Below are 22799 nucleotides of genomic sequence, written 5' to 3' on the forward strand. Positions count from 1 at the left end.
GATGTCTGCGGTCCGACATGTGAAGGCACCACTGAGATGGAGTTAAAGCTTACGTCGAGCTGTCTTTCACAAACATTTTCATTGCTCACGCTGATCCGCTCCCGTCATCTCCGATCCCTCTCTCAGCTTTCTCGAGTATCACATGGTTCCGTCTCGTGTCTAATCTTTTAACCATGTAGTACGGAGAGGACATTTCTAATTTAAGAAGAGTTTTACCTTTCAAAAGCTTGTCAGAGCAGAAACTGCACGCCAACAGTGAGAGCTCCTCTGGGCAAACTTAAGACTTTACAAAAACTCTGCTCAACACTTCTGTGACGTGACCGTGACTACCCATCAATCTCCTTTTTTTCCCCCTATAGTGGCATTTGACTCCAGCAGGCTGTTCCTGCCCGCAGATTACAGACTATATATAGCGTGATTTATCTTTAATCTCCTGTGATATAACAGTGAAAACCATTTTCAGCTCCTCTTTGTTTTATCTCTGAGAGCATGCTCAATGCTCCATTTCCTTCACCGCAATACCTTCTACACTTGTTCTAATTTTTTTTTTCTTTTGTCTTGCCCACTTTTTCTTCCACTGCTATTTTCTTGGGGTTCTTGTTCTATTTAACCTCCCCTCCTTTCTTTATTTAGGCCACTGAAAGGCCCAAGTCAGGGACATTCAGACAAAATAACACGGGTGAAGTAAACATCCACTGATTTAACCAATTGGGAAAAAAAAGATCTTGTCAAAATGTTAAGATGAGCTACCTGGATGATAAACCTTGAGACGAATCATATATGACATCCACGCAAGTATAGTTTCAGTGTTGGAAAGTCGTCGAATGCAAGTATCTGGTTTGTAAGCGGCGCATGAAGCAAGGCTCAAGTAGCATCTAGTAAGCCATCTAAGAGTTGAGGAAGATGGGCAGAATGTTTTTGGAGGATGGGAGGGAAAAGATGGAAAGCATGAATGATTTAGAAGCGGCGTGCAAAGAGCAGATGATGGCATAAATAGAAAGAGGGCGATGTGAGCCGGTGCATATGCTGCATATTATGGTGATATTAGGAAAATTGCTACTGAGTGAAATGGTGATAGTAGAGGAAGAAGAAAGGGAGTAAAGTGTGTCTTTGTATTTCTCTGCTAAAAATAATTTGTAGCTCCATCTAAGTGTTTTTCCCCCCTTTTTTTGAGTGGTTGCACAAAAAGCCTACAAGACAGGTGAATAGATCAATTAAATGTTTATCTCTACAGCAAGGACAAGATTCGGAGAAAGAATGGCACCAAGACAAAGACGCTTGCTCATACGTGAATGTTTCACCTTTCAAAAGAGATTTCTAAAAGTGGTAAATCACTGCAAATGCACACCATGTTTTTGATAGATGTTTTTAAAAAAAATAATAATGATGAAATACAAAATCATTTGGGCTCAGAGCACTGTGGAAATAAAACACAGAGGCGTTGAAACGTAGCAGGAACAGACGTTATCATGGAGCAAATGTTCCACTCCTTCTTAAAGAATTAATTATCCTTGACAAGAGAGGGAAACTGTCCAAAGGTAGAAGAGATTCACAGAGGAGAAAGAATGAGAACTGAAGCTGATGCAGGTAAACAGACGGGGGGGGAAACAGGAGGGAAGGGTTGAAGAGGAGAGAAGTAACAGAGGGCAGTGAGAAGAGGATCAATCGATACACTTTCTAATCTGTTGAATACTAATTGGCTCAATCACCTTCTGATTATTCTGACCTTATGTTATCAGTACATTTGTACAAACACAATCTCTTCTTCAATTTGAAACTGTGGTATTTGTCAGCACCACAAAAAGGTGCAGGCGCTCACATATACACACGGAGAGAAAACATAATATGGACTGTGAGTCAGCACTGTTTGTGTGCTCACCATAGATATTGGCAAGGTGGGACTCTGGCAAGGTGCAGAGCGCAGGCCTTGTCCCCGCAGATTGATTGTCAGCACAAGAATAGAAGGAACAGCAAAGGAAAAATGATTGCATGCTTCATTTTATTTCCCGCACTTAGGGTGCCCCCTGGATCGCACCCCGACTCGGTCGGGCAAGCGGTGCATGAGACAGTGAAAGGATGATAAGAGAGAGCTGGAAGGTCAGAGGGACCTCTAGCTGGCAACAAAAATGACTGCCTCCTTCTCCTCACTGCCTTCAGGTCAATATGTCCCTTTTTTCCCCCTCTCTTACGGGTTAGTTTCTACAAATCTTTAAGCACTTTAAGCACGTATTGAGAGATTGCCATGCCATAAGGGAGAGCAACGAAAAGGCAAAAACCTTGAGATCTCTATCTCTCCCTCTGCTTGGCGTGATTCGGCTCAGGCCACGTCTGGGCCCGCTATAGATCGCGGTGTCAGGTGGGTTAGTGAGTTTTAGCCAAGTCTGCTGTCTGAAAACAAACATGTCCTCCAGTAAAGCTGAGTACTGGGCCTCAGTTCTTTCACATCATCTACTTTCTTAACAGCTGGACAGACAGGTGGGGAAAAAGACTGTAGAAACATTAGATCAAATTTGTATCAAGACTGTAAAATGTGATTTTGTTAAACTGGGAAAAATATGATCAAGTTGTTAGTGACTTTGACACTAAAATGTAATGTTAGTTAAGATTTTTCTGTTATATGTCACATGGTTATGTCATTGTTGTGTGCTCGGTGTGTTTAATTTATTGACTTTTAACTGGGCTTTGGTGCTTTTGTATACAGACTTTTAAGAGTGAATTTTGTAGGTGCTTCTCATGTTTAAGCTATTTGTCCTCCCGTTTCCAGCCTCAGTGCAAAGACGCAGTCATCACAAGAGAAAAACGACTCCTTTGAAAACTGATCACGACAGTTAACCAGTACAGAGTTACAGAGGTAATTGCGCACATCTCTCCATCAATATCTTTCCTTTTCTTCCTCGTTATTTACTCTGGATATCACATGTTGAAGTGCTGGGTGAATACAGAGCTTTCCAGCACCATAAAGTATACGTGATGACAAACTACACAGGCATTAGCAGCTTTAGCTTGGTGTTAGGAAGTGCCTGAAAGCCACTAATGGAAGCGTGCATGCAAAGTCTGTAGACTGTAGTGCACGTAAACACAAACCGGACACACACGCGTGCATTACTGGCTCGATAAATGGGTTTACTGGATGTGCGAGAGACAAAATGGGATGTAGACAAAGAGAGGAGAAAGGCGAGGAGGTTGAGGGACTTTTTTTTCCCCCCTTTCTCTGTTTATATTTGAAGCCAACATCAAATGTAGTATATTGTGTATTCCATCTAATCCTGGGGTGGTGATTTTCAATCTCAAGACCAGTTTTTCTGTCCTCTTCGTCTCATCTTATCATAATGGAACGGTCACTTTCTGCCGAAATGGCAATCGAGAAAAGGAGACCAGCTTAACTCGGGGCTGTATCAGTGATTTAAGTGCTATTTCACCTCAGCCCACTCCCAATAGAAAGTCCATCTGTGGTGATTTACATGTAATGTTGATTGGGAGAGAAAAACCCATCTTCATTTTCTTTTATTGTCCCTGCTCGTTCCCAATACAGTCTTGATGAATTTAAATGACCTGCATTTATGAATCTGTTACCACATAAATCTCCCGCCTGTGACTCATCACTCACAGAGGAGCTGAGGAGTGAGTGAGTGTGTGGGTATGCTTGTATTTTAAATGTGTTCATCCACATATGTGTTGGAGAACTGAATGCATGAGTGTCCGTAAGCTAACTGTGTCTAAGGATGCATGAAAAAAATAAAGAAATAAATTATCCACAATCTGAGCGTGAGCCAGGTTACTGGGGGGAGAGGACTGTGGGGGGTGGGGGGTAATCTGACTGCACCTGAGGCTCTAACTGCTAATGCTAACACTTGCTAAGAACCCATAGGACCCCTGTGGAGCTCAAGGACAGGGAGGTCAGACAGCTGGGCTCCATGCCCACGCCTGAGTCACCTGTCCTGGGGTAGCAGTGAGCCAGGAGCAAAGGTGGATCGAGTGTGGAGCCCAAAGGCCAAAGCATTTGCCAGAGAAACAGAGACAGACAAGGCATGACTGCACATTATTGCTGCTTTAGGGCTGTTTCTAAAGTAGGCTTTGGTACACGCACACACACGCACACACGAAATAGCAGCCAACGCTACAGTAATGAGAGTAGGAGGACGCTCCTCTGGAGAGAGGTGGGCCCTTCAGCCAATTCTCAGCTAGAGATTACACACAGAGAGACAGAGCGCAGCAAAAGTGAGGAGATGAAATGAGCCACAAGGGCCCCTCTGTATGTCTCACTATAAATGAACCAGGCATGCCACTCAGAACTTCTATTCACCAGTAAACTATATGTCACATGCTTGCAAGCAATTTTCAAGAGAGAACGCTACAGAGCGAGAACGCCAGGTGAAAGGCCGGCGAAGAGAAACAATCGGGATGCAGCGAAGCTCGCATTTACATTTAAGGCATTTAGCCGATGTTTTTAATGAGTACAGAATGAATGCATCGAAGGGCTTTACACATTAACACAGCCTTAGGGGAACGCCATATAGATTAAAGAAAATTTCTCTAACAGCATACAACCTCATTAAATGTTATTGCTTTGAACTGGGAAAGTAGCGGAAGATAATTTACTCTCCAAATAACAGATGAAATTTTAAAAACGTTAAATGGCTGCCGCTTGCAAACACCGCTAAGCTCGCTATTATACATCAAAATAACTGGTTCGCTGCATAAACCCAAAAGCTCCCAGAAAAATATGATTAACAGATAAAAAGATATGACTCAGTACATCTCATACTCTTCCCATCCATCACAGCACGGTGAGTCAGTGGTCACCATGCCCTGCACTGGTACTCTGTTAGAGGTAGTGACGACAAACATGATGCAAATCCGTGCTTTTCAAGAGGTAGGCTTGATATTGCCGTCTAATTGGTTTTCCAAGGGTAAAAAGCAGCCTTTGTGACAGTGAGTCAGACGAAAACACGAACTGTTGACTTGAGTTAGTGTGATCAAATTGAAAGTGTTGGTGGGACTTATTTTTCTTACGATTTTAAGAGTGGTACGAATACGTAATGTTCTTCAAGAAACTGAGGAATACAATATATGAAATCAGTTATTTCCTCTGAGAATAATTAGAAATGTTAAAATTATTCGTAATCAATTTAAATGAACCAGCTTCCATTATTTTAGCGCTTAATAACGCGTGTCAGACAATAAACAGCCCATGGTCTGCCTCCAAAAAATAAAGAATGACCAGAGCCGGAGGGTGAGCCCATTTCGAATCTATCATCAGGATGTCATTGTTCCAGTCTGCCAGCCAGTGAGCGCACCCCAGGGAGGCAGGACTACCCTGGCATTACAGTCCCCCAAGGGAAGGCCAAACGAAGCTGGAATGACTGATGCAACCCAGGGGAGGGTAATCGGCTGTGGAATGACTGATTCCTCCCACTGTCCGGTGTGGACACAATCCAGTGAAGGTCTGGCCCCTTAAGGGTGCTTAATGGAGCCAAAAGAGCAAATCAACTCAAGATTTGGATTTGCTGGAGTTAAAAAAAAAAAAAAAAAAAAGGAGGGGTAGAGTTGATTGTGCATTTATGTGCATGTTCGCTACCACAGATCTGGTTTTAATTGTTTTTGCCAAGAACTGTTTAAAAACAAACATAAGTCAAGCATCTGCAAGATAAGCTGAGAAAGAGCAGGAAATAAATGTCTAATCCCGAATGCCTAATGCTCTGTTTATTACTCTCCCATAATTTTTTTATTTTTTAACGAGGTCTAATCCTTGAGGCGTCACTATTGCTTTTTGTTTCTTGTTTTGTTCCCAGAGAAACAAGACAGGCTAGAAAAAAAAAACAGAAAAAATACATATAAATAGACTTTCCCGTGATAATTTTTGGCTTTTCTTCTGTAGAGAGAAAAAAAATAAATGAATAACCACACACTTGGTGAGAAGAAAAAAAAAAGGCAAAAACATGCAGTCCTAAAGCGTAACGAATTTTCAGGATGGATTAAACTGAGCCACCACATGTTTGTCGAGCCATGATTGAAGCTGGAAACTAATCCAAAACTGTTCTGATGCATTAGTCTGTCGCTCTCCAACAGTCACACACGCACAGTACTGTCAAATCTCAACAGCTGGTCTCCCCTCTCCACCCCCACCCTTACCCTCGGAGCGAGAGCAGGTCAGTGCTGTGCAGCGCAAGAGAGACGGCGATGAAGATCGGCGATCAATAATGATCAACAGGGGTACAAAATGACATCGAGTCCGGTGCGCATCAGCGGTCGTTTTCTCTCAGGTAAAATCAATAAAGCTGACTTTTTCTTTTTTTTAACCAAATACACTCTCCTCATGTTTCTCTTATGCTCTTTTCGAATGAATGTGTGTGTGGCACCAACCTGTTAACCGGTGTGTCATGTCAACATAATGAGATCAGCTAAAAACTTTAATCAAGAGATCAAATTAATTCGGTTACAGAACAGCGTCCCACCTGTCCCACCTGTCAAAATGTCTCTGAAAATCCCAAACAAGCAAAAATACAGTTGTGTACCCAAAAAACAAACACAACACACTCTTCACCACAATCCCTGTGTATGCCTGCACTCACTTTAAAAGCTGACAGTATACAAAAATACAAAGCGCGCACACACAACCTCACTCTATGGCAGGGACGCACAGTTTGAATTCTTCTTTGATATGCGGAAGAAGTGCCAAAAGTTCCTAAAGCTGCTGATGTATATATGCACATATATATTTAAAACGACAGGCTGTGGAGGTGACTGGAGTCCTCAAAACAACTTCAGCAGGAACAGAATGTCTTGACAACCAAATGACTCATGAATAAAAAGGCCAAAAATAGAGGAGAAGCTATGGATGAGGCAAAGACGGGCAACTTGGTGATAAACTCCAGATTTCTGAAAAGCAAGAGCATTTACACTGGGGGTGGGGGAAATACACATACACATGTGCAGCAAAAACTTTATGGCTGCTTGCTGACAGGGATGCACAAACCGAGCATCTGATAAATATAGACTCCAAACAAATCCCAAAGAATCAAAAAATAATCATTTAAATGACACACACGGGTGCAATCATAAAAGTTTAAAAAGAAAATCCAATTAAATTAGGAAAATAAAAATAGAAAAAAAAGAAAAACATGAACTCTCTGCTCTCCAGCTCCGTGTCTCCACGTACCTTGCAGAGTTTCTGGTAGCGCGGCGAGGAGATGGCCATCCTCTGGAGCCTGTGTAAGAAGACCACCACTTTCTGGAGGGAGGTCCGGACCATGGCCATCATCTTAAGACTGCTACAAGTCTGCAGCAGCCTGCTCCTGGTCCGCATGCTAGCACTGCCCTACCCCGCTCATATTGTTCTCCCTCACCCTCTCCCTCTCCAGCCGACCAGACCCCAGCCAAGCTGACGTGATGCGCACACACACATGTACACAGAGAGAGAGAGAGAAGGGGAAAAAAAAAAAACCCACACACACTCACTCACTCGCAGGCGTACTCAGCTCAGCATGCCCCCACGTTTCGTCACATACACGCACGCACACACAATAAACATAGTGAGCGCAGCCTCAGTTTGCTTTCTCCCCCCCTCTCTCTCTCTCTCTCTCTCTTTATAAACAGTCACTCACACAGCTCTTAGCATGCACTCACACATGCGCCCGATGATGCAAGAGAGCCGGACAAGACGAGACACTCACTTTCTCCTCCACGCGGACATTCACACGCGCACCTCGACCGCAGAGCCAGAAGAGAATCAAACAAATCACTCGTGACGGCACCCTGTAGAGTCAAGAGAGTGACAGAGAAGAGGGAAATGATGATGAAGAAGAAGATGAAACAAAGGAGAAGAAAAAGATAAACGGGGAGAGAAAGAGCGCAAAGTGCTGGCAGAGATGAGAGAGAAGGGAGAGAGGAAGGCACGAGTTGCACTGGACGAGAAGAGAAGCTGTTCGTACGCGGCTTACTTTTTACTGCTGCCGATCCGGAGAGGAGAAAGAGAGGGAAGGAGTGACAAAGAGAGAGAGAGAGAGAGAGCAGGACAGAGAGAGAGGGAGAGCAAAATAGAGTGAGAGACTAAGAAAGAGGGAGAGGGATGAAAAGCACCACTGAGGGAAGACAAACAATGCATCTGTTGTGAAGGTTGAATAACATTATGCCAGGCAAGAAACAAATCAATGAGCGAGAGACAATCAGACGAGAGAGAGAGAGCGTGAGTGAGAGAGCGAGAGAGAGAGAGAGCGAGCAAGAGAGAGAGAGAGAGATTGTGCAAGAACTTGGAGGACAAATGAGAACCACACACAATAGAGATATAGAGAAGGAGGGGTTATTTCAGGCATCCAGGATTCTGGGAAGTAGCGGTCCCATTCATTTTCTGCACTGGCAATCTTAGCTGGAGCACTTCCACGGCTTACGTGCCCATGAAGCTGGTGGCTGACTCATGAATGTTAAACACGAGTAGTTAAAAACATATTTTTCATTTTGATGACAAAAAGAAAAATACATCTTTGCACATGTGCAGAGGTCAAAAAGGAGTCTTCAAGTAAGAACTGTAGTATCGCAGCTGGAATGTGTGACGTGAGTGCCAAGAAGTCTGTGTTGGTTCTCAGTCATCCGTGTCATGGTAGTCGAGTGCTTGATAGACTCTGCTGTACACCTACAGGAGAGAGGGCGTTTCGTCAAGGATGCCAGTGTTCAGATTCTGGACCAAGAAGACAGATAGTTTGGAAGGAGTAAAGGAGGCCATCTACATCCACTGTGATCAACCATTGTTGAACAGAGGTGATGGCTTACAGCACCAGCTACCAGCCAGCTTGAGTCAGCACTCTTCAATCCCCCATTCTCACCTTGCCTTATGATGGTGGGTGGGGCTACATCTTACAGAGGTTTCACACCTCACCTCACACCACTACACAACCCCCACATTACCTGGGGCTCTGTCAGTTGCTTAAAACTGAAGAAGCCTCTTGTATGAAAAGCAAAACATCCTCACTTGTCAAGCACTCGAGACACTATGCCAAGAAGGCTGGTACCATGCATACTTGCAGACAACACTGTTGAGTGCTTGTTCTTAAGCGTTACTGATGCTCTGTAGTGCAGTCAGGTGGATCCAGCAAATCTGAGAACACATGAGATTGCATGAACCCAAAAGCAATGCTTCTAGTGATACAATAATGCACCATACAGGTTAAAGGTCAATTCTGAATGCCTTCAAACTACACTGAGCCAATTTGTTACTACACCTACGCAACTTCTTCTTAATGCAATTTGCTACAGACTTTTTTCTCCATTAGGGTAGCTGACAACCACTGGTAACAGTTTTTTTTATTAAAGAAAAAAAGTTTGTTGAGAAACTTTAGTTTCAGACAGTAATTTTTCAATGCAAAATAAATAACAGTCTACTTTTTTTTAGCTCGACATCTCCTCTTCCATTAAGGAAGCCATTTTTGTTGTCTCAGTTTCAGACACCTGAGATATGATCGCGGAACAAATTACATCAGGAAATGCCAAATGCACTTAAAATCTCCTGAAAAAGCCATTAAGTGACTGTTTTTGATTTCATTTTTATCTGTGGTGCCAAACGCAGGCTGCATCAGACCAGACTTCTGTCATTACCCATGTGGTGTCTCCTCCTGGCTTCCTTGCTGTCTCTTTGCTGTCGCTTATCTAATAAAACCACTAGCAGTCCAAAAAACTTAAGTATTTAAAACTAAAGGCCAAAGACTACAGTACACCTACAAAAAACAGAAAATTATGTTTTTCAGTGTTTACAACTGAGAATATTATCTCTTTAAAAAGCCAAGTATGTTACAGAAAAATATTTCCAGACACAAACAAGTGTGTAGGAGAGATACAGTGCATGTGTCTTTAATTAAGAGCCATGTTTTTGTCGCCAAAAAAATACTATTTTTAAACGATTAACTGAGAAGAAAAGAGGGAGGACATGCTGGTAAACTGCAGATAAAACAAAAAAAATGAGGAAAATAAAAAGTGGGTGGAAAGCAGAGCATCAGAAGAGAGGGTAGGAGGGCAAGGTCAAAAATAAAAGATAAAAGGCTTTTAAGTATCTTTTATCAGTGCAGAAAACAGCTGAATGTTTAGAGAATGTATCTGCTGGAGGCACCAGGCAGCAGAGAGATGACATTTAGAGAAGAAAAAAAGCAGGAGAAGAAAAACAGCAGAGAAAAGCAGCCGCTCACTTCCTCCAGAACTCCTAACCACACTGTATAACACAGTATAAACCATAAAGTGGATATTTTAACCCTTTTCATGCCCTCTGCTAATGTTTGACTTTCATTTCAAGTGATGAAAAGCACCCTTCTTTCTCCCAACCACAAGACAAGAGGCACTTATTTGAATTGAGGATGAAAACCCAAGAGCAGCCGCCTCTCCATAATTTTTATTTTTTTTTAAAGATGTGACACAAATTGACGCACAAAAACAAATACTGTTTTGTTTTGTGGTCCCTGATTAAGTTTATTTAAATGACAGTAACTTGACAGTGTAAAGGAAGAAAAAGATGCAGCCAACTAGAGTAATCATCATTCACCATCAGGCACACAGTTGACACAAACTCACACAATGAGAGATGGCATGATGAGCTCACTGAAGAGCTGTGTTTAGACAAGGTTTAACTGGCTACAGCATCCATTTCAGTCATTCCACAGAGTATTGACTCTGCTTCATGGGGAATTACAAGAGACACTGAGTGTTTTGTTGGCTCTGGGTTAATAAAACTATGAACCATTTTTCAAAGAAAGAGGTTGTAGAAAGCATGTGCGTCTCATCTGCTTACACCACAGTACAATCATGCACAAGCCCACATAAATCTAAAGCCCACAGCTAAACACGCACAAGGCAAGCGAGATATAAGCAGATCATCAGGCTGTGTACATCTTTGCACCTTCATGATGGAAGGCATTTCTGCAGCGTATTCCACCAAATGTGCAGATTTGTGATGTAAACAAGTGACTTCCTGTATGCTCCAGTAAGACAATATGCAATTACATAACATGAAATTATTCACAGTGTGGTAATTATCCCTTTGATGTTCCTGTCTCTACTGGACCAGTGCAAATTAATGAGAGGGAGTGTGTTATAAAAAGGCACAATTTATAGAATTAAATGTCCAGAAAATTAAGTATTCAAAATATACTGCATGTAGATAAAATAATACAAAGTTACATATATCTCTATAATGGCTCATGCACAGTGGGCCTTCCAGTGCCAAGATAATGAAAGCGTACTGAACTGGATCAAAATTTATTTTTGTAATTAATTACCGCCGTTTCAAAATGTAGTCAGGCGACCTCATTTTCTGCAAAGTTTTAGTGTCTGTTAATTAAAAAATAAATAAAACTGGTACTTCTTCCACTCAGTGAAGCAAAAACTATTTAAGAAATTTTGTAAATTCATAAAAAACAGAAAAATAAATAACGAAATAAATAGAACAAGAACTTTTTTTTATAGTGGCTGAGCCGAGTCAAGACATCAGATATCTGCTTGTGATTATGGGGAATCTGTAGTAAAGGGACAAGATTTCTGGCCCAAAGTTTGCTCTACTGAGCAAACCTGCCTGAGTAGCTTTTAGTTGCATCTAATCTCTGAAACAATAGCTATCGTCTGACAACGATTAAGCTTTAATTTGCTTTTTTCTTTTCGTAACCAATGACCAATGAAGAGAACAGGAATTTTTGAACTGGAAATCCATTATTCTTTATCCCCTATTTCCTGGCTACATTGGAAACCCACAAAAATCCGCAGGAGACTAGCCAGACTGATCACATAATTCCCCAATTTATCAGACAGTCACGATCAATTCTAATCCAACTTGGCAAGAGAACAAACAAGTTTGTTTCCCAGTATGTTGATTCCTGTGGCCATGTCTGTCATTACTGCATCACACGCAACAGCATCAGTTGTTTTTCGGTCTTATGCCATTAAGCCTCACATTTTCATGAAATATCAGTTAATGCTCCAATTTGTATTTGTCACTGAGCCTGACCAGTCACCAACTGCGGGCTTAATATGAAAACAGCAGTAAGAATGACAACCGCCTGCAGCTACAAATTGTCATTAAAGTAACTAAGCACCGAACAGTGGCAGAGCAGTCATTGTGACCTAATGAAAGGGTTTGTGGGGAACAACACTCAGTAAAGCCACAACATCCAAGGCTTAAAAGCCTGTCTGTGTTATGTAAACCCACTTTCTGGGCAAGGACCATCCATCAATCTCGACTCCAACTGGTAATGAAATGACAAAAGAAGATAAAGACAGACGGCGAGTGATAACAAATTAGGAAAGCTACACCAATGTTTGCTCTTAAGCACAAACATAATGGAGTCAGGTGGAAACTACCCTTAGTTACTATTTTAACACATTTACTGAACTCGCTACAGTATGTTGATAGGTGGTTGCCAGGCAACACGCTGACATTACAATACATGTATAAGTCAAGGTTTGTGAAAATAAACTTATCATTTGATCAAAATGATCTAATGCTTTTCTAAAGTGTTCTAGGTGCAAAATGCTACAAATGGCTAATTTTAGCCCACTGGTTGGTGGTTGCTAGGTTGCAGCATGATAATGTGCTAATACGTAATGATAATAACCTTCAGAGCCCTAAGATCTACCTTTGTGCCAATTTTGGCTTCCCAACTCATCGTATAAGAGGAGTTTATACAGACAGATTTTGGTGTTCTAGTAAGATACTCGACCTTTCAGATAACTCAGAGAAAACTTTGCAGGACTAAATTGTAATAATTTGAAAAGGTTTATATAATGATGGATTATGTTCAATACAACAAATATAGATGACTGTAATGGGCGGGTAAATGTGATAATAGCATTCATTACTTCCAAATCCAGCAAGGGCTCAACAAAAGGGTTACAAAAGTCTGTGACCATCAGATTCGCATCAAGTTGATGAATCAGAAATCTTTGCAGCCATTCATGCGGTGATTCAGCGTCATTTTTCTCTATAACCTTGGCCTCTTTTTAAATGATCGGAAAATGGAAGCGGGAGTGATGGCAATGTAGCATTCAAGACAAGAAAACAGAGAACGTTATTATTGGACTGGTGATTTCGATTCTGAAAGATGGATGACACTGCAGCGCTTTTTCAGGGACAAGGAGTTCCTCTGAAAAAGCAATGAGATCGTGAAAATGTCGCTCAATGTAGAAGCCAAAAGAGATGACAACAAGACTGACAGGGTCGACATTTTTAAAAACACCATTTCAACTTCAGCAAGAAGTAAAAAATAAATAAATAAATAAATAAAAGAAAGAAGATTAGTGCCCATTATATCTGCTGAAAGGCTGAGGTGAGGTGATTTTGGGATTAAATCATTACATAAAGCATAGGATGATATGCGTCAACTGATCCTGGAGGGAACATCTGGGTAAATGACAAGCAAGCTGGGGGCAAACACACACACACAGAATTCGTAAGCGGGACAGAACAAGGAGATCAATGAGCTACGTTCAAGGTGTGAAAGCATTCACACGCCCTCTGTGTGCCCTCTCATTCACACACCTTTAACCAGCAGCATACACACACCCCAGCCCCTGTTCGGTAGCTGAAGGATGCGTTAATGAAGGATGACAGTGAGATAATAGGCTGGCACCTGTGCATATATTCCTCACATACTCGCGGTTTCTCTATCAATTTACGGCCCCTACCTCCAATTGTCGCCTCAGCTCCTTCGCGTGGGCGGAGTCCTGTGACACATCTTCCCTCTGGGAGGCATCAGCGAGAACGTTGACCGTAGTCTCAGCCTCCTGGAGCCATTTGAGGAACGACTCTAGCTCCCTGAGAGACACTTGCACGCCTTTCAGGTCACTGTCCAGCTGCGTGTGACGGTCATTCGCCCTGTCCATTAATATGATTGAGACAAACGCATAGCTATATATAAGAAATGGCAATAACTGCAGAAACATTTAATACTGTTAAAGGGTATCTGCCTTGAAGCACAGTGAGAGGGTGAGCAGGCAAATTTGTATGCACCTATTGTTGAGGCTGATCCAGGCAGCATTGTGTTTATCTGCGACCTCTTTGATCCTCCTGGTGTCATCGGTGGAATACTCTCGCAAAAGGTGATTGGACAGCTCGTTGAAGGCTGCGACTGTAGCTTGGCCTCGGCCCAGAGCTTGGAGAAACTCCTGTAAAACAATGCAGCGCTTTGATATTCGTGACACTGGACTGTGACTCTGAGGATGTGACAGATGTGAGTCAGCGTGAATACTGTAAGTCACTGTGAAGGGCATTGTTTATCATTATTGGAGTTATCCATCTTCCTGTGCCGTTTTGTGTATACTGTTGTGGCCTGGTATATGAAAAACTGCCATGCGAGGATATTAATGACCCATTCTATAAGCTGAAAAAAATATTAAACTAACAACAAAAAAAAAAAACAACGACACACACACACACAGAAATTTGTTATTCTGCTGCTCGGCTCTTTGACATTGTTTGTTTAACCTCTGCTTAATCAAGCACGTTACATAAGACCCTGGTGATTAATACTCCAAGTTCAGCATTTGGAAGCAAGTCATCCATGTAAGACTGCTAGGCTCCTTCTCTTTTAACAAAAAAAAGTGTACTTCACTATTTTAAATACATAATTACTCATTATTACAAGACCACACACACCAGGAGCAAACAGCTGTGTATACAGCATCCTGGATTCTGTTAAACTCAGTTGCCCTCTAGTGTTCGGTCCCTGTAATCTGTCAGAAGAGGCAGGATTTGGTGCCAGAAATCATTGGCCGAGACATCATCTCAAATTAAAATGATGGATGATGTGGGTGTACGAACGTTATTAAAGTTCAAAGAGATACTTCAGAGAGGTGATTTATTCATTCTCGCCTTGTATAAACTTACACGACTGTATGAAGGACCTCTAATATGTTATAAAGTTTGCTTTGATCCATTTTTTTTCTCTCCGTGAGGAATATGAGTAGACAAGCTTGCTACAGAATCACAGTAAATGACCTCAAGAGGACAGACGAGACGTACTGAGGTCACAGAGAAAGTTTAGCAGTGTTTTGTTTTTTTTTTCGCTAACCTTATTGTCTTTAAGCTGTTCAGTCAGGGGATCTCTGGACTGACGCTGAAGAAGGTTATGGAAACGTCCTTCGTGGTGCCCGATAAGGCCCATCACCTCCTTCCTCTGCTCCTCCCACTGGTTGCTGTGACCAATCATATTATCCAGCTGCTGGAGCCGTGCCTCGACACCATGCTGAGTGCTGTCCCACTGGCTGCGCACCTTCTCCACTAAAGCCAGAGACAGATGTGGTTATATGGACAAACAAAGGCTAAAGCACAACATACATATTTGCTACTATTTTTTTTTTTTTTTCCCCTGACAACTTTTTTCTTACATTTCTCAGTAATGGATGTGCGAACATCAAGGTTGGAGGTTTTGTTTTTGATGTTCTGCGCCAGTGTGAAAATGTCCTCTAGCTGAGGGTGACGCTGCTCCAGGTCATTCTTTGTCACCTGTCAAGTGAAAAAACATACAAAAGAAAGTTTAGTGAAAGTTCAGTTTAAAAAAAAAAAAAAAAAGAAGAAGAAGAATCACACACACATATAAAAAAAACAACCAATTTCTCACCTGAAGACGTCCCATAGTGGTCCTGATCTCCTGCGTGTCCCCCACGGTGACAATATTAGACTTGAGCATCTGGGTGATGAGGACTAGCCAGTCTGCAAGCTCAGTTGCAGTCTCATTAAGATCAGTGGGCGCCACGGTGTCCGGTGTGTGCGGGGTTTGGTGGTGTGGGTCCTCGCTCACCAAGCTGGCCATCTGCACGGCTGAAGGGACGGCAGACACTGGAGCAGGGGCGGGGGCGAGGTAAAGAAAAAAAAAAGGAAGGAAACTTGAGGCAAGCGAGGTTTGACATATAGAGCTCCTTTAAAAGGAAATGATGCAACAAACATTAAAGATGTTAGAGGGAGGGAGGTGGTGTTGTCAAAAGGCTCTCAGAGGATAGCAGCGCCACACCAAATCATGATGAACGAGCCATCGGGGACTGTTTCAGTTTGCTACAACCTTTGCCGCTCACCTCTTACTTGTTATTTTTAATCAACCATTTCATGCTCCAGATTAAGGCAGGCCAAAAGGGAATTGCAAATTTAAGAACTTATTACTTATTTTTGTCATGCCCTGTTAATGATCCACAAGCATCTCATTTTTAAATACTTCACTGGGGCAAGGTTTGGATGCCTTCTTCCTTATGCCCTTGATGCACCATAAAAACAGAGGCAGCGACACATAAAGAAATAAATAATTGCAGTTTCTTGGATTTATTTTTTTTACCCAGCTGCTGGTGTTGGACTACATGTTGGTGATGTGTCCATGGAGAGAAAGGTGGCTCAAGAGATTCCCTCAGCCGGCCATCCAAGGCTTTCCAATCGGCTGCCAGCTGCTCAACCTTAGCCTATACACATGATAGCGCATAAGGAGACACACACACACACACACACACACACACACACACATATATAGATAGACTTAGTACAAAATAATAGCATTAGAAATGGTGTGTAACCAGATAAAGAGCTAATTAAACTAAGAAATTACAGGAAATTGTATCTTTTTGGCCCAAAGTGAGGCAGCAGCACTTCAACAGTGCAATAATGTGTAATTATATGCCACAATCAGTAGTACTTTGTTATTAAATTATATTACTATGGAAACCTTTTCTTGAGGCAACAGCTGCTGTCGTCTCTGCAGCTCTATTGAATGAGCTAACAGGTCCTCCAGGTCCTTCTTTCTGTCCTTCATGGAAACCTCCAGAGCCTACAGCGTATATAAAATCATATAAGGGAACAGGTCTGCATATAATTGATGGATTTTCAGTGAGCACCGGCGTATTAGTTTTCTGCGTTCAGTTTAGTTCACCTACCTGTGCCTGGCCAGGATTCAGGCCGCGGGTCGTGACCGTCTGGTGCGTGATGACGGCCCAGTCACTCAGTCTGTTCATCCTGTCTTGAAACTGGGCATGACTTTGCAGGTTGGTCTCCACTTCACCCACTTTGTCCAATAGCTCATTGGTCACCTGCAGAGAGTGGTAGAATCAGGGATGAATCAGCAGATGAAAGAGAACTCAACGTTTCACACAAACCACTTTGAGTACAAGGCTAAGAAGCCAGCTATTAAAAATACTGGGAGCTGCTACTGCTAGCCCTCAGCCTCCTGGTAGATGCACCTAAGGTATAAAATTGAAAATTCTAGATTGACTATGAGGTCGAGGTCACAGAGATTCGAACTCGCTCAAGATTTTTAGTAGATGGACATATGGTATGAATTTCATAATCCTACATCGCCTCATTGGAGGTTCTGCATTCACAAACTTGGGTGTGCATGCCGTCCGCTTGGTTTGTTTCATACCTTGCTCCAGTTGAGGTTTATGCCTCTGAGTTTGGCAACATGCTGTTCTCTGTTCTGTGGGCTAACACTGGGACTGGACAGGATCTGAGGAGCGTGCTTGTTAAGCCAGCCAAGACGCTCATTCTGTAAATCCATTTCCTCAGCAAGGGCCTGCAAGGAAAGATGCACCGAGGCTTATTTCACTGTGTGATTGAAAATGAGAGATAAAGTCAAAGGAATGGGAAACAAAGAAGCAAACTCCTGTTGCACAGAGATATGTAGTGTGAATGATTCTACCCTGCAGTGTATTTATAAGGTACAAGTCTGAGTTTGCTGTCTTAGAGGATGTAAACAGGAATACTAAAAACAGGAAGTGTCAGAGCTCTTTCTGTGTACGTTTGCTGGGTGAGACTGGTTCTGCTTGTGACTAACTGAGACACTCTGAGCAACTTGTGCTCACAGTATAGCATAGAGGGGAAAGAAGAACAAAGGACAACACAACACAGTCAGAGCTGACCATAAAAATAGCACTTCCCCAGCAGCTCCCGAGCAGGAATAGAAATCTCTGAGCTCCCATGAATCAGACTAACTTGAGCATGTTTTGGGTTTTGCTTTACCTTCAGTTCTTTGAGATTTCTGTCAGTGGCAGTGACAGGCAGGGAGCTAACAGCGTTTTCTGCCTGCTCGAGCCACACAGCGAGCTCCTCGCGCCTCCTCACCAGCTCTGACAGGGCCGGATCCCCTCCAGCCAACCTGCACACACACACACACACACACACACACACACACACACACACACACACACACACACACACACACACACACACACACACACACACACACACACACACACACACACACACACACACACACACACACACACACACACACACACACACACACACACACACACACACACACACACACACACACACACACACACACACACACCTTAGATTAGGATCTCCATTTCCTCCAGGTTGCAGGCCTGATCCTAAAAATTTACATTTAAATTGCTGTTATAGGCTGACTGACCGCATTGATAACGTTAACCTGACAAACACTGATAAAGAAACAGACTGATGGTAATGGAGAATGAGCACCAACCTCTATGCTACATTGTACTCTAGAACTAAGATGTTATATGTCAACACACAAGAATGTCAAACTCTTAATCCTCAATCTTTCCCCCTCTTTTGTACAAGGTCATTTTTACCTCCGCTGTCTGTCTAGGACTTGGCGGTTTACCGCTCTCCAACGCCGACCCAGAGTTTCCAGCTTCTCTTCAAGCAGGGGCCCATCAGGAGAGCAGAGCTTGCCAATTATCCGCTCTCCAGTGTGGCTGAGTCCAACCAGGATGGGCTTATGACTGGCAATGCCTTCTTCCAGCTCCTAAAATGCATGCAGAACAAAGGAAGAGACAAAAGGAGAAAAAGAAAAGGGGGGAAAAAAGGCTCGAGTCAAACAGCATAATCTGATCTACTAGTGCTCAAATCCCCAGCTCAGGTCCATCTCTCCAGGCAAATCTCTTATTGACACATAGGCATGATTTGTAGCGAGTCACGACTTAAGCGGCCAAATCTCTGTTTCCACCGAGAGAGATTTAACCTGCCAAGACAGACTCGTAAAGTAGAGTGAGTGATTGTAAAGTCCGCTAAAGGGTGAGTCAGCTAATTGATCTCTCAATTCCCATCCACTTGATCCCTCGTCTCATTCTCAGTGACTGTGAAAACATGTAAAAGAGACAGACACGCAGGACTGCGGCTCGAGCTTTTGCAAATCACGCCGATAAAGGTGTTAATGGCGCCGGCGCCGTCAGCGATAATGCAACAGCTTCAGAGAATTTAATTCCCCTTGGAAATGAAATTACCGCTTTAGCAATCAAACAAAGCGAAATTTAAGTCCCCTTCTAATCTTACTCTTCACTTCTCTCCATTTCCACTCTGCATAATGAACAGTCAGATGTGTGGTGTATTTATTAGATACAGTATAGCACCCATTGTCCCCTGGGGGAGCCAAATGCAATTATCTTCTGTCTAACACGTCGAACCATCAAGCTGCCTATAGCGTGAACATATTACTACAGCATCCTTGGGAGTTAATAATCTTGATTTAAACTTGTAAACACACGCTGATGATGTGATATTGCCAAATTAATCTAATTAGTCTCTATAACAATAAAAGAAAGAGACCTGACAGGCCTTTTGTCACAAAAAATACATATTTATTCTGTCTCTGGGGTAAGGAAACCAAAACAGATTGGGAGAGAAAAAAAATAAAAAATACACCAGGTAGTCACACACACTTAACACAGACCAACGATTCACCACCCTCCACTGACCTCTTGGTATTGTCGTGCAGATTCCAGGTCCAGCTGTCCATCAGGGCTAACGCTCTCAGACAGCAGGTTTTCTGTGTCAGTCAGCCACTGACTGATGTCTTTCAAGTCACAGTGAAACTGCCCCCACTCCTCTACAGCACGGTCGAAACTCCTGCGGCACAAAAAGGAAACACATATGCATCAAAGCTGAAATCTGGAGATGATCTGTAAAAAGAGGAAGGACACACTGACAATATGTCCAACTTTCTGCCGTCGCTTCAGACCCTTTCAACACAGCTGAACTCAAAAGTGTGGTGCACGGCAAAGGCTCTGTGAAGCACTGGGCTATAAATTATATAAATGTAATACCTCACCAATAAAACAGTTATATTGTGTATATCACAAACACCGATGTTATCTCTATGCCTGTAAAAACTCTCGATTGTGACTCAAAGTGTCATTTCCGCTGCCACTTTTATTGAGAACAGCAGCCAAACTGAGTGAAGTGTTTTCAGCTGCATTAATACTATAACATCACTGTGATCCAATTACACATCCACTGTTCAAAAAGCATACCTAATCTACTGTATCTGTAGTGAGTAAGAGTACAGCAGTGAGAAAACAGTCTGCATATTTTATCTGTTGTGTTGGTTGGAATCATATCCGCTTGTTAATATGCTACAGTTATGGAAAAATGAATGAATTCATCGTGTTCTACCATCGGGAAATGATAAGGGAAAATTGAACAGTTGACCTCTATTAAAAACGCTGCAACAATCAGGAACCTCTGACAACACCGTGAAGATCACAGCAAAGCTACTGAATAAAAAATAGAGAGCGAGAGGATGATTACTTAAGAAAAACAGATCTCTATCACAATGGTGGTCTGCTCAACGGCTATTTCCTTTCAGAGCATCGCTCTGAAAAGAACAAATCTGATCAGAGGGACAAGCTGAGGAAATGAGCTCTGGATGAGTAATTTTACAAAATGTACTCTGTTCTTTTGATACTTAATGATGCCCACAGGTTATTGTGATTACAGATGCAGTGCTGCAGAGTTTGTGTGCAATCTCAAAATTAGCTTACTAGTTTACTACCGTGTCTTTGCACACACTGCACTCAGCAAATGTGAAGACTGTTTATGCCCAAGGAACTGTGTTGATGGCAGTGAGGGTCATGCACTGTGCATGTGTGTGAATGAGTGAATGACTTTAAGACTGCGTGAATTGGCATGAGACTGTTTATGCCCAAGGAATTGTTTTGACATTAACTAAGGTCACCGTGTACATGTGTGTGTTCTTTACCATGTGTGCTGGTCTCTCTCTTTATCTGGTCCTGCTGTCTCTCCCGACTAGTGGACAGCTGGCATATATTGTCCCTGCAGCTACTAAACATCCTGACATGCATATTCTTACTCACACAAACACGCCACATGTAAAAATAGCAGCTTGTTCACTGTTCTCCTTTTTTTGCGTTTGATTTAAAACCTTAAATCTAGATAATGAATATATATATACACCTTTATCTGTTATATTATAGAAAGCTGGTGCACGCACCCTTTCCTCTGGTTGTACATGCGGTTGAGGCGGTCCCACTCAGCATTGAGCTGTGTCAGGGCGTCTGACATTTGCGCCACCTCAGCAGGCGAAGCGTCCCGGATGGCGTCGGGCTGGCGCTCGTGGATCCCTGTGACCTGCTCGCTCAGACGCTCCAGATTGTCTTTGATATTCTGTGACATGAAAACGGAATAATAAAAGAAGAGGAAGTTCAAGCAGCAGGCAGATTGCAGAACTGCAAATGTGGTCACTGGTTATCTGACACCAGTTAACGTCAACAATTCCATCCCCCAGTCTTATGAAGCTTAAGGGTTTAGTAGTGATGGGCAGCATATAAAATCCATCAGCGAATGACATAAATATTTATTTTTAATAGACAGAACAGCCAGTGTGACTAAGAAGTCTGAATTAATTCTATTATTGGTCTGTTAAGTGTACTGCTGAGGGGATCAATATTAAACTGTAAAGCTTTCTTCAACAGATCAACCATGATAGAACACACCAAACCACCAGAAAACCTACATTTCAAAATAAAACCCTTGATGAACCTCAAATTTAAGTTGTTATTGATTCAAAATAAGTTTTACTTGAGGAAAAAAGTCTTGTGTCTCTTCTATTCTTTAATTAGGTTAAACTTTTTCAAGACTGCCCCACAAAACCAAACCACAGTGAAAAAAAAAAAAAAACATAACCAGAACTTTCTCCACGATTTCTACAGTAGAAAGACTCATTTCAAAGGTTGGGTATGGCTCACTCTCAGTGTGTCTTCCTGGCTAGAAAAGTCTTCATAAAGGCCCCCGCTGAGCTCAGAGGAGTTCAGCAGCAACTCGTTGTCAGCCATGGCGAGAAGAACTTTATTGATGTCTAAAAGGTAGTCAGACGGAGTCAGCGAAGGAGCACTGCTACGCCCCACTGCAGACATCTCCTACAAGACAGATGAGAAGAATTAAGTGGCACACTGGGTATTTAAAGTACTTATTCGTTTTAAACGTGTTACAGCAACCAAATTAAATGAACCACAAAAAGAAACAAGGTGGATGAATAATAACACTATTTAAGGATAAATGTGTAAAATAACCAAAAAGACGAAATACAGTGTAAATAAAAATATTGATATTACAAAAGAAAATAGGAAGCTAAGAAGACCTTCAGCTACACTGTGTGCTGATATTATAATAGTACAGATCTAAATGAGAGCAAATCAGAAACAACTACACTTAATGTAACAAGAGGGGCAAAAAACACTAAAAGATGAGAATAAAACTCTACTACAGAACACAAATCCACTGAAAAACTACAGCACTCTCTGACAAAGTGATGCCAGCTGACACACCCATTTCCTACTTTTAGCCCTCTACTGGATGATCACCAGGTCACAGAGGGGATGCAGCACCCTCTCCATGATGGTTGGCAGTTTAAGCTGAATTATTCTCTTAGAGCTATCCTTCCTATTCACTTTGCTGGTCTCACTGGTTCTGATGCTGCTACCTCAACAGACTTTAAGCGAAGAATGTTAAACTTGACTCGTAAATGAGCTGCAACATCATGAGGCACACACATTAAAAGACCTGAAGAAGT

General features: G+C 42.3%; 1 protein-coding gene across 6 annotated transcripts in view; it reads right to left on the reverse strand.

Annotated features, from left to right (window-relative positions):
• The window catches only part of utrn (utrophin), a 188549-nt gene that overhangs the window by 110182 nt on the left and 55568 nt on the right, over positions 1-22799 (reverse strand). For 4 of the 6 annotated variants that reach the window (XM_031727646.2, XM_039599114.1, XM_039599113.1 and 1 more), the window contains 14 exons: positions 21976-22146; positions 21222-21394; positions 19687-19837; positions 18562-18737; positions 17963-18098; positions 17367-17516; positions 16882-17034; positions 16674-16775; positions 16293-16413; positions 15588-15805; positions 15355-15472; positions 15039-15247; positions 13979-14133; positions 13654-13843 (listed from right to left, as the gene is read on the reverse strand). In XM_031727646.2, coding sequence (XP_031583506.1) covers positions 13654-13843; positions 13979-14133; positions 15039-15247; positions 15355-15472; positions 15588-15805; positions 16293-16413; positions 16674-16775; positions 16882-17034; positions 17367-17516; positions 17963-18098; positions 18562-18737; positions 19687-19837; positions 21222-21394; positions 21976-22146 — 2223 coding nt within the window. Of the gene's footprint in view, positions 1-7159; positions 7771-13653; positions 13844-13978; positions 14134-15038; positions 15248-15354; positions 15473-15587; positions 15806-16292; positions 16414-16673; positions 16776-16881; positions 17035-17366; positions 17517-17962; positions 18099-18561; positions 18738-19686; positions 19838-21221; positions 21395-21975; positions 22147-22799 lie in introns of those variants that run through there. The other 2 variants (XM_039599115.1, XM_031727649.2) reach the window with 2 other exon arrangements.

This window comes from Oreochromis aureus, linkage group 15 (genome assembly GCF_013358895.1).
Source record: "Oreochromis aureus strain Israel breed Guangdong linkage group 15, ZZ_aureus, whole genome shotgun sequence".
Taxonomy (NCBI): domain Eukaryota; kingdom Metazoa; phylum Chordata; class Actinopteri; order Cichliformes; family Cichlidae; genus Oreochromis; species Oreochromis aureus.